At 46.3% G+C, this 12,770-nt stretch overlaps 1 protein-coding gene across 1 annotated transcript; it reads left to right on the top strand.

Moving 5' to 3' along the window:
- The first annotated feature begins 208 nt into the window (after positions 1-208).
- On the top strand, positions 209-12,335 carry LOC129405631 (alcohol dehydrogenase E chain-like). The gene is made up of 9 exons (XM_055142350.1): positions 209-259; positions 2,071-2,172; positions 3,453-3,591; positions 5,695-5,782; positions 5,864-6,083; positions 7,678-7,938; positions 8,527-8,662; positions 9,452-9,590; positions 11,130-12,335. The coding sequence occupies exons 1-9, from the start codon at positions 242-244 to the stop codon at positions 11,152-11,154; spliced, it is 1,128 nt and encodes a 375-aa protein (XP_054998325.1). The 5' UTR covers positions 209-241; the 3' UTR covers positions 11,155-12,335.
- Positions 12,336-12,770: the final 435 nt, after the last annotated feature.

Genomic DNA, 12,770 nt, shown 5'->3' with positions numbered 1-12,770 from the left:
AAGGAAATAAAAATGTTCTTTGAAATTGGCAATTTTCAAAGGAAGTCAAAGTTTGAAAACATATTCAGAGTCATTTCTTTTTATTGGGTCTATGAATAAGCTGACGAGTGTTGCTTTAAGGTCCCAGGTCACGTGTGTGGAATCGGGTGTTACCCAAGCATATAAAATCCCTGTGCAATAAATCTACTATAGACTCCAGCAGAAAAGACGTGGCAAGAATTCACCAGAAAGAAACAAAAACATGAGCACAGCAGGAAAAGTAAGCACAAATCTTTATTTGGGGAAATATATTTTTATTAGTATAATATATAAGAAGATATGACTGAAATGTCTAATTTAAATCTCATATCTAACATAGAAATAATATAAACGGAACTACAACATAAAACATATGCTTTCATATGCTTTAATAGAAGGTATATATTTAACTGCAACTGAAATAGCTTTAACAAAAAATATATATCTATATTATGAAGTCTTAATTTCTCATATTAAATGCATTGTGACGCTTAAAGTTTGTCAAGAGTAACTTGTAAATATAAAGTTAGAAATGTTTCTGATAAAGTTGAGAATTATAATTTAAATGTGTTACTCTTTGTAATCATTATTTTTATTAGCACTGAAAATTTAAGTCTGAAGAAAATTCCGTGAGAAGAATTTGATTCAATGGACCTTGAAATGCCTTTTGAACTTGAATGTGAAATGTCTTACAAAAGGCAAACTCATCTGAAATTATTGGGATCAAAGTTAAGCAAACCAAGATCAATGTGTGATTACGACACAAGCCAGGAATTTTCAGTAGAAACCCTCTAAAATAATGTCTTCTCCATACAAAAATGAATACTTCTGAAAATGTAATGACTACCTTTAAATGAATTATTAGCTAAGGACAGAGTTACTTGGGTCAAAGTATTCTGTGCATTCACGTTTATGTGTACCATGTGTACAAACTGGAGTATAGGGTCACGAAAGTTACTAGAATGGTTTCCAGTGGGTTTATTGTATTGTCACACAACATAATACCTTCCATAACTGAATTTCAAGATTCTGAGATTTCTGTACACACGGCAGTGCAGCAGACTTTATAGGAGTTTGAGCAATAAGATTCTTGGAAACCATATGGCTAGCCAATTATGAATTTCATATTCCAATTTTTTTCATTCATTACTGGTTGACATTACAGTGGCATGTTACATTTTAGTTGAATTGATAGCAAAGATAAACATCAAAGTTAGGAAGGAGATAAATCCATTAAAACTGTTTGGTCTCCAAAATCCTTTCTTTCAAAATGTACCTCAAAAGTCTTGGTGAGAATAATAAATAACAGGCAATCAATTCTCACACATCAATATGAAACACATCATTTACATTTACTACCCTTCTTACATTCAATTTTCTGCAAATGCTAGAAGTCGTAACACTACTAGGGTACGTTTGAGGATTTGGTAAACTAATAAAAGCACTCAGGAAACTAGTGGTGTGTGGAAACTAGTCAACAAGTGTTCCTCAGTGTTGTCATCGCTTCTATTAATAGTCCCCTTTTTTGGGTTAGTCTCTCACTGCAGTGGAGAGGGAGGCTCTGCGGATTGAACGCCGGATCAGACTCTGGCAGACGGGCTGAGCCACAGCACAGCGAGTAGGGCTCTGGCCTCACATAGAGCTGACCCAGGTTTGATCCCCGGCACCCGACACGGCCCTGGAGCCAGCCAGGGGTTGATTCCTGAACAGAGAGCCAGGAATAAACTCTGAGTTCTGCTGGGTGTAGCCCCAAAATAAATAAAAACCAAACAAACACAAAAGATTGCTTGGCAGAAGCACAGAACTGAGCAGAAGAGTGAGCAGTCTCTGGCCTAACAGCAGAATAAGCTGATCTGGAGCCTCCTAACAAGGCTGCAGCTGGGGGTAAAGGACACGTCCCACGGATTTACATGTTTTCTGTCCAAGTGGTTTGCTTCTGTGGACTTGTCAAATACCTGGAATGCAATGAACGTCCCACCTAGGATGATCCCTAAAAACACAGCCCCAGATTAGAAGTGGGGAAGGCTGGGGCCGTCCACTGTTTCCTTGCAGGCCATCAAGTGCAAGGCCGCTGTGCTCTGGGAGCCGAGGAAGCCTTTTGCCATCGAGGAGGTGGAGGTCGCCCCCCCTAAGGCCCATGAAGTTCGTATTAAGGTAAAACATTCCACCGTTTCTCTGTCATTTTAGCTCTAAGAAGCATTTCCGAGGGCGAGGAGTGAGGCTCTGTGGTGAGGTGCCTTGCCCTGTGCGGGCCTGGATTTGAACCCCGGGTCCACGTACCCCTGAGCATCTCCCAAGCACTGCAACAGAAGCCATTTTTATGGAATGATAAAGCTGGAAGTAACCAAAATTCCTTTAAGAGATGCTTTTGTGGCGGGGCCGGCCTAGCCGTGCTCGGGAGGCTGGAGGGGCCACTGGTGAGTCTGAGCAGCCCGGTCTCAGCTCCAGGCAAGGCCCGGGACGCAGTGGCGCTGGGACCCCGCAGTGCCGGGGATTGTCCGAGCCACCTGCCATGCAGAGCACTGTGATCTCAGGGGACCAGGTGGCACCGGGGATGGATCACCAGTCAGGCCCATGCCAAGCCCACAGCCTGACTGCTGCGGTAGCTCTAGTACTAGCCCCATTAGGAGACACTTTTCATGTAAATGGACATCCAGATATGAATTAAGGAAACATATACATCGGTATTAAGGAAACATATCACTGTATCACTGTATCGCTGTCGTCCCGTTGCTCATCGGTTTTCTCAAGCTGGCACCAGGAACGTCTCCATTGTGAGACTTGTTACTGTTTTTGGCATATCGAATACGCCACGGGTAGCTTGCCAGGCTCTGCCATGCAGGTGGGATACTCTTGGTAGCTTGCCGGGCTCTCCGAGAGGGGCACAGGAATCGAACCCGGTCGGCCAACATCCTACCCACTGTGCTATCATTCCAGTCCAAGGAAGCACATAAGTGGTTTAATTTTTATTTAAAGTAAACAAAAGACTAGATATAGAACAATCTAGTTCGTATTTTACATGTTTGGGCAGGAGAAAACAAAGTGCAAAAAGACATGTGTTAAGATTTCCAAATGTCACGTCAGCAGGTAACACTTGGCTTGTTTTCTTAGTGCTAATCTGCATCTTCTCCTTCTATTAACAAGGGTGCCTTCTTGTATGTTGTGTGACTTCATTCAGAAGCAATCATTTCACAGGTTACTCCAAAATATTTAATTCCAAAAAGGAAAGTTTTACCTAAATAATCTTGGAGCAACATGGAACCTTTTGTATTTGGGAGGAGAGGTGATTGTTAAAATAATAATAATCCCCCCCTCTGGTCAAAAAAAGGAAAAACCTCTTAAGGCCCCTGATGTTAGGAAATTGGGTCTGTCCGACCCGTCCAAGGGCTGTTGCCTGCCCTCACCACAAGTCCGGCCATGCTCCTCCCCTGCAGATGGTGGCCACGGGGATCTGTCGCTCAGATGACCACACAGCTGTCGGTTCCTTTGTCACACCGCTTCCCGCGGTCCTGGGCCACGAGGGGGCCGGCATTGTGGAGAGCGTCGGAGAAGGCGTGACGACCGTCAGACCAGGTACAGAAGCTCCACTGTCCCCCAGTCCCCAGCCCAGCAGAGACACGGAGACGGCTGGACACAGAGGCCTCGCCCGCTGGCTCACTCCCCAGGGCGCCCAGCCAGGAAGGAGGGCTGCTGCAAGGCCACGTTCCTGCCCCGGCCAGGGCGGGAGGGCTGGGGACAAAGTCGCCGTCTATCTCTGATTGTATGTCACTGTGTGTGTGTCGCTCTATGTAGATACAGATAGCGCTGTTCATTTTAGCTCTGTGATTCACGATACGTGGTGCCAAGTTCCCCGACCAGGGCCACTCCCCCTTCCTGTCCCCAGTCCCTCCCCAGCCCCTCTCCAGCCCCTCCCCAGTGTCTCTCCCTGACCCCACTGCCCTGTCCCCAGCCCCTCCCCAGCCCCTCCCCAGGGTCCCTCCCTGACCCCACTGCCCTGTCCCCAGCTCCTCCCCAGCCCCTCCTCAGGGTCACTCCCTGACCCTACTGTCCTGTCCCCAGCCCCTCCCCAGGCCCTCCCCAGTGTCACTCCCTGACCCTACTGTCCTGTCCCCAGCCCCTCCCCAGGCCCTCCCCAGGGTCACTCCCTGACCCCACTGTCCTGTCCCCAGACCCTCCCCAGCCCCTCCCCAGGGTCACTCCCTGACCCCACTGCCTTCTCCCCAGCCCCCACCACCCGCTGCCACAGGAAACTCATTTCTCTCGCCCAGTTTTCCGGTGCTGCTCCTTTGGGCATCTGTTACTTCCTCCTACATCTCTACATCCCCATACGAGGGAGATACGGGACATATGTCTGTTCCTCTCCCAACTCACTTCACTTGGCATGCGAATGAGATGAATATTTTCAGAGGGAAAGGGTGAATAGACAGAGAATTTCTGTACCATCATCATCTCCATATAAAGTTTGTGTATTAAATGCCGTGCCCAATCCTTCCTCTGAGTTGTGGCTATAGAAAAAGATCATGTTGAATTCTAAAAAGTCACTCAACAGGTGAGTCTGAACTACTTCTTATCAGTAATCTGTGCACAGAAATAACAAAATTAATGATATGGTTTGGGTCCTTAGTACTTCCTTAGTTAGAAATAAACTATGTGTGACACCCTTACTTTTCATCATAATAAGAAAAATAGGTTACTCACAAATTATCAGCTATATTTGAAAATCAGTCAGACCCTAAAAGAAAGTGACAAGCTCATTATTGAGGCTTGGAGTTTTCAAAGGAATTTCTTTGAATTCTTCTTTGGTAGTTTTCCTTTCTAAAAAGCTCTTAATTGGGGCTGGAGTGATAGCACAGCGGGTAGGGCGTTTTCCTTGCACGCAGCCGACCCGGGTTCGATTCCCAGCATCCCGTATGGTCCCCCAGCACTGCCAGGAGTAATTCCTGAGTGTAGAGCCAGGAGTAACCCCTGTGCATCACTGGGTGTGACCCAAAAAGCAAAATAAATAAATAAATAAATAAATAAATAAATAAATAAATAAACAAAAATCTCTTAAGTAAATCATTTTGCAATAAAGACAAGCACAGTTAATATGCTAAGATAAGAAATAGATGTCAACTTCCCCTTTTCTCTACATTCCACACTGTTACAAAATGCAACAGCTAATGGAATAAAGGTGACTATTTACAGCGCAGATTCATGCCAGCCTCAACTGAAGATAGTCCCAGCTTTCACGGTGTTGAATGGGAAACTTTGTATAACACCATGGAAACAAATGCACAAAAAAAGAGATTTCTCATAGGAAGCTCTTAAAAATTCATGCCTGGGCCTGAGCAAGAGCACAGCCCATACGGCATTGCCTTGCATGCTGCTGACCCAGGTTCAATCCCTGGCATCCCGTATAGTCCCCTAAGTGCCACCAGGACTAATTCCTGAGCGCAGAACCAGGAGTAACCTCTGAGCATAGCTGGGCATGACCCCAAAAAATAATAAATTGATGCCATTCCCCACCCCTTTGGGAGTTTTCAAGGGCACAGCAATCCCTCCAGGGAACAGTGGCAGAGCAATGACCAGTCCCGTGTGGCCACGGCCTATCTCTAGAGCCTGGAGAAGCCCCGAGCACACTCTGGGTCCTTACTGGGTAAGCGCTGAACAAGGGTCTCATTCCTCCCTCTCCAGGTGACAAAGTCATCCCGCTGTTCATTCCACAGTGTGGGAAGTGCAAGGTCTGCGAGCACCCAGAAGGGAACCTCTGCTTGAAAAATGAGTAGGTTCCCCATCCCCACCCAGAGGAGGTGAGCTTGCTTGTGGGGGATGCTCCTGTCTCACAGCCGGTGTGTATCCCCAGAGTTTCCAAGCCGAGAGGGACCATGCAGGACGGGAGCACCAGGATCACCTGCAGAGGGAAGCCCATACACCACTTCATGGGCACCAGCACCTTCTCCCAGTACACGGTGGTGGAAGAATACGCAGTGACCAAAATCAACGCTGCCTCCCCCCTGGAGAAAGTCTGTCTCATTGGCTGTGCGTTTTCCACGGGATACGGGTCTGCCACCAAAGTTGCCAAGGTAGGAATGACACGGGCATCAGAGCACAGTCACCTGATTTCCAGGGATTTTCCCTGGCCCCCGTAACAGCATGGGTGGACCTCACATATTTGGGTCCTGATCATGACTGGAAACAAGTGATTTCCGGGAGAATTGAGGGCATATCCAGGAGATTCACGTTGGCAACAGATTGACGTTAAGAAAGTGTCAAGAGGTGGTGTTTTCAATATTATTCTAAACTTGCTCTCTATGGATCACTAACCGTCAGCATCACTCCACGGTCCCTCAGGCACGGTAGGAGCTTCTGCTCCAGGGATCCTCTCCTGGCAGAATTGAAATCAGTAGTGGAGTACATAGCCTCCCCCAGAACACCTCCAGCCCAAACTGCACCAACACACCCCCCCTGTGGGCCCTAGGAGGAAGGTCAGAGTCAGTAACCCAGTGGGCATTTATTTCATTAATCAGGGAGGCTCACTGTTCCCTTTTCTTCCTGCCACACTCACATACACATGCACACGAGTATACAGTCACACTCACAAAAACATACGCCAGAAGTAATATGTTACAAGGACAAACTTTAGAGTCTTCTCTTTCTAAAAGATTGGGGACCCAGCCGTTATTTCTCCATTTATGGAACTGAGGCCCAGACAGTCATTTGCCCCAAAGCTCACAGTTGGTTTCCACCAGAACCCATCTGTCAGAACTCCTACTGCACCCTGCCCTAATCTCTCTTTCCCTGCACCTTTGCACCACACTCACAGCTTTTTCCAAGAGGTTAACCGTAATGTAGGATGATGACATGAGAGGAAAATAATATTGACCCACGCCGATGGCTAACAATTGACAGGGTTTACTAAAACCATCCCTAGTCCCTGGCCACGGGAATCCCCAAATGTTTGTGGACGGAAAAAGTCCCTACATAGCACCCACATTTGTTTCAGCAGGTGATGGGACAGCCTCACACAGACCCAAGCCAAAGGTCCCCGTAATTAAAATCAGGACCACTCCCCACTACATACTCTTCAACATGCACTTTGGAAAGGAGGGACGGCGACCACTCAGATCACATGGGTCTCGGGCTCTGCCTCCCCCTGACTTCTGCTCTGTGTGTGGCCACAGCTACGGGGCTTTCCCAAGCCCACAGGGAAGACTGAGGCGATTCTGTCTCCCAGCACAAAGCTCCCCACACATCCCAAATGGTGTTGGTGTGTGTTTGTGTCATAAAAGCTAGTTGCTAATGTCACTGAAGTTTTCTGGGGTGGTGGGGGAATCCCTCACATTTAGAACTCAAATATCATTCAATTTGGGCGTCCATAAGAGTTACCTAGGGCCAGGGCCTCACCTGTAGAGCTTCTAGTTGAATTGCTGATGAGATAAGACCTGAGTATTGATGTTTTAAAGCTCCGTAGAGGAGTCTAATGTCCAACAAAGCCCTAGAATCAACAACATAGTTCAAGTCACTTAAGCAAAGGAACAGAAGTCTAAGGAGGTTTTGACAGCAGGTGGCAGAATCTATCTTGGGTGCACCTGAATGCAAGTGAAGTATGCCATTTAATTCGGCTTGGGAACTTTCCATCAATCATTTCTTAGTTCGTCTTTGTTTTCTATAAAACAGGTCACTCCAGGCTCTACCTGCGCCGTGTTTGGTCTTGGGGGAGTCGGCCTGTCCGTTGTGATGGGCTGTAAAGCGGCTGGGGCAGCCAGGATCATCGGAATAGATATCAACAAAGACAAATTTGCAAAGGCCCAAGAGGTGGGTGCCACGGAGTGCATCAGCCCACGGGACTTCCAGAAACCCATCGAGGAGGTGCTGAAGGAGATGAGTGGAGGAGGTGTGGACTTTTCATTTGAAGTCATTGGTCGGCTCGACACCATCGTAAGTACCAGGAAAGGCCATGCTGGCCCTAAACATTGCCTGTCCAAGCAACTAACCCTCAGCCAAACCACCCCCGGATGGACCACTGAGCATAGCTGAGGGTGGCTCCTATAAAAACACGGGACATGAGGGGGGAAATGATGATAGAACTGCCTTTAGACATTACAATACCTGATTCAAAGTGCTGAGTTCACAATATTCACTTAATTAAAAATGAGAAGTGACTGAACTCACTGATTGAGAGACATGTGATGAAAAGCATTACCCTTAGAACCAGATTCTGTGGCTATTTTTATGTTTGTGATGATAGTTCTAAATAAGAATTAAGTTCACCAAAATTTGTTCATCCGTTGTCTCACTTATAAACTATTTTCTGGGGATGTGGATCCGCTGTTGAGCTCCTGCCTGCATGGGTGAGCACTGAGTTCAGTTCCCAGCATCATCGGAACAAAGGCAGACAGCATCTTCTGGACATTCCCTACTGTGGGGCACTTGGCTTTGGAGAACAATGGAGAGTGAAGAACACGCTCCTCTCTCCACACACCCAAGGTCCGTCTAAGTCAGTGTGACATGTTCCTTTTGTCCCAGATGTCTGCCCTGATGAGCTGTCAGGACTCGTATGGAGTAAGCGTCATTGTTGGACTCGCTCCTAGCTCAGAGACCCTTTCTCTGAACCCCTTGCTGCTGCTGACTGGACGGACATTGAAAGGAGCTATTTTTGGTGGTACGTAGTCAAGCACGAGGGCCGGACTTTACAATAAAACCCCAGGACTTCTTCCCTTCCATAAGAGACAAGACCAGGGTCTGGAGTGATAGCACAGCGGGTAGAGTGTTTGCCTTGCACTCGGCCAACCTGGGTTGGATTCCCAGCATCCCACATGGTCCCCGGAGCACCACCAGGAGTCATTCCTGAGTGCAGAGCCAGGAGGAACCCCTGTGCATTGCCGGGTGTGATCTGGAAAGCCAAAAAAAAAAAGTGACAAGACCAGGTTTTAAAAAGAAACATGGTTTAAAAACTAAAATTTAAATAAATAGATAGATAGATAGATAGATAGATTCAGCCCTAAATCAACTAGAAGTGGAGTGATATGCACAAAAGTTCCTGAGACAGACTTCCTGGCATCCCCATACGCTCTTTCATATCACTTCCAGTGAGACACTTTAGCACCAAGCAGAGCCCAGGAGACGCATCACTATAACCCATGTCCACACTCATCACCCAGATAGATGCAGAATTTGCTCCTTGACTCTGGGAATAACCATGTGTTCTATAATTTCTCTGTAAGAGGACAAATAACTAAGGGTCTAGGTTGAGTTTATATAGGACGAATAAGAACCAAGTCAAAGCACCACAAAGGGTATTGAAGCAGGTTATTTATCAGCTTCAACAATAGGAACATGTGGCTTGTAGCACCTTTTATAAACTTCATTTAAATTCTATTGGAAATCTCCCTTGGAACTTCTAACTCAAACGCTCTCTGAGTCTAACAATGGTATCATTTCACCCACACAGGCTTTAAGAGTAAAGATTCTGTCCCAAAACTTGTTGAAGATTTTATGGCTAAGAAGTTTCCCATGGATTCATTAATAACCCATGTTTTACCTTTTGAAAAAATCAATGAAGGATTTGAGCTGCTTCGTTCTGGAAAGAGGTAAACTATTCTGGACACTCAGTCTACTGAACATCATTCATCAGGAAGGAATTTAGGAAAAAGCAGGTTCTCTAGCATCTCAGATATGCAGGTTACATCCTCCTTACAAGGCGGTTTTGATATTTGCATCAGAAATTCAAACAGAAAGCCTATATCCTATGTTACAGCAATTTTATGCCTGGAAATCTAGTCTGCAAAGATAAAGACATGTGAGTGACCATATGTTCACTCAAGCATTAGCTATTATAACATAAAAATAGAGAAACCATAGAGTTCATCATTAAGGGATAGTTAAATAAATTCAAGAAGAAATCAATGATGCCATCTTTTAAAAGTTACCCTGGGTTCTAGAATTGAAAACACAAACTCCTCTCTACAATACAACCCCAAGTCTTTGATATGAGTGTATAGAGGAAAGTGTGTGTGTGTAGGGCAAAGTTGACAGAAATTCTGGAGCCGGGAGAGAGTGCAGCAGTTAAGGCACTGGCGAGGCACACGCCCAGCCTGGGTCCGTCAGCACCACTGGTCCCAGCACCGCTGTCCCCAGGAACCATCAGCTGCAGCTCCTTAGCCCCAGAAGCCCCAAAGCACCATCAGGTGGTCCAGGAAACCCCTGGCACACAGCCCCGAGCAGCACCACCTCTCGGGCCTGAGCTGAACCACCGTCCCCATCAGCCAACAATGGCCCAGGCCTCCTACACACCACCTGGGCAGCCCCCCACGGGAAAACCCGTGGAAATACCAGCCTGGTTGTCTCTCCGCTGGGGTTACATGTCTGATCTTCCCTAGAATAGACGCTTTAAAAATTCAAACACCTTTACTATCTGCTTCTAGACTTCTCAGGAAGTTCTTTATCGGGACGGGGCCATAGCACAGAGGGTAGGGAGTCTGCCTGACATGGCGCCTGAGCACCACCAGAGTAATTCCTGAGTGCAACTGAGCATTGCTGGGTGTGACCCAAAAAGCTAAAAAATAAATTCTCTATCAGACTCTATTATACTTTTAAGGACCTTTTAATAAACCATATTTACATGGTCTTCACTAAATTTTCACTTTCAGTCAGGTTTCTTGGGCTACCCAACAGGTATAATTTGTGCAACTTTGTACTTAGCTCCCTGCAGCCACACTCAGATGTTTGAGCTGGAGCAAGGTACTGCTCTCAGTACCTCAGTGTGTCTGACCTCTGAAGTGGACACAGGAGTAGAAGCTCCTTGACAGCTCTTGTTTAAGTTGAGTGATGAGACGGGTGCTAACAGCAATAACTCACTACACGTCAGCCCACTGAGCACAACGGCTCTCACGCTTCTGTGACGATGCAAATATATAACAAAGCCTACATACATCCATACTCAGGATGTGTGATTGAGCTAAAGGTTGGAGGGGCCCCAAGAGAGAGCCAGGAGCCACGGACTGTTCTTGACCTTGGCCTGACTCAAGGACAGAGAGGTGGGTCCATGCAGCCTTCCCCTCGGAAACGTCCGTGCAAGACTCCGCATCATCTCAACGTTAACCAGTTGGTATTTTCTCTTTCCTGTTCAGTATCCGCACGGTCCTGACGTTCTGAGGTCATACGAAGGTCACCTTTCCTGGGAGCAACCTCCCAGCCCTTCCGTCATAAGGACCATCGCTGAATGACACCACTAACTCTGGTTTCAAAGATGCTGTCAATTACACATGGGTACTTTCCAAAAAAATGATTGATGTGGAATCATTTTCCTAGAAAATGTGTGAGCTCTTTCTTAGTGAGAGCTAGATTAAACACCCGCCAGGCTGTTCATATTTATATGATCAACTTCTTTCTTAGCCATCCTGAGCCTGCCATTTTTCCCTTTGAGCAAAGATGTTTCTCTTCACTTATTGCATTTTGTTGTATCTTTGCTGCCCTATGTCCTGATGTTGATCTACTTGCCCCAGTAATCAAGATGAACGATTGTATTTGAAACCTTCTACTTCTATTCCCATTGTCTGTGTTTTCTTTTCTATAAATGTACCAAAACCTGTGGGTAACAGTGAATCTGGGGAATGAGACATTCAGATTTCTTAAGTGGAGAGGGTCTGAAACTCAAATGCAATAATTTTTTAGGCAAATACATCACTTTTCCCTGCGGTAGATAGGAGTATCTATATTCCTTGTATACTATTTGAATGAGTAATATAAAATGAATATGTAAATCACCCCTCTAAATAATAAATGTATGAATGTACATTCTCTTAAAAGTAGTTTCATGATTTCACATGACAAACATGAAGTTCAGATATTAATTGTGAAACCTGAACAATCCCTGAGATAATATTTTAAAAATCTGTAATTGTGCTTTATTGATTAGATCATCTTAATCGTTACATTGAGCTGAAAATATGTTCTATGATAATTGAGAGGTAATGTGGTGGACTGAAGGGTAGGAACGAGAATGCGGAATGGTGGGCCCTGCAGCCCCACGGTGGCTGGGAGACCTCCAAGGCTGCGCCTACTTGCTAAGGGACTGAGTGCCCCAGTGCCCATGGACATTTTGGGGGAAAAATCAATATCAACTATTTCTCTTAATGACAGCTCTAAATCCAAGTCTATCCCTCTGGAATCTGTTTTTCAGTCCACAGGAGCGTACTCGTGCATTGTTAGTGCTTTCCTACCGCCAGAGGAAGATCTGCGTCTTGTACTCTATCTTTAAATGCAACAAAAAGCTTGTTCTTCCTGGATTTTTTGCTATCTCCAAACATGTGATTGCTGACTCTCAACAGATTTTATAATAAACAAAAGATTCCTGACTTCAAGGAACTTTTATTTTCTTGGAAAACAGTCAGACCAGGGTTGGACCTGAGTCAGGAACGGGAGAGCTGGAAGGGCGGCGGGAGGAAGGTGGCTGGGAACAGGAGCATCTCACCGGCCAGGGCCACAGGCAGGACACTCACACTTCAGAGCGAACAGGAGTGCCCCAGGGCCGGGACCCAGGTTGCAGTCCAGCCTGTCTCGCCCCTGGCTGCCCCTGGACATAGCTTTGTTGCTGTTGTTTCAGTTTCTTGTTTATTTGTTTGTCTTTTGGGTCACACCTGGTGATGCTCAGGGCTACTCCTGGCTCTGCACTCAGGAGTCACCCCAGTGGGGCCCGGGAACGCAGGGCCAGCCTTGTGTATGGCAAATGCCCACCTGCTGCACTGTGGCCGAGCCTGGTGCTTCCCAAT

This window comes from Sorex araneus, chromosome 6 (genome assembly GCF_027595985.1).
Source record: "Sorex araneus isolate mSorAra2 chromosome 6, mSorAra2.pri, whole genome shotgun sequence".
NCBI lineage: Eukaryota > Metazoa > Chordata > Mammalia > Eulipotyphla > Soricidae > Sorex > Sorex araneus.
The sequence above is the reverse complement of the archived record's forward strand: the minus strand, read 5'-3'. Positions and strand labels throughout refer to the sequence as shown.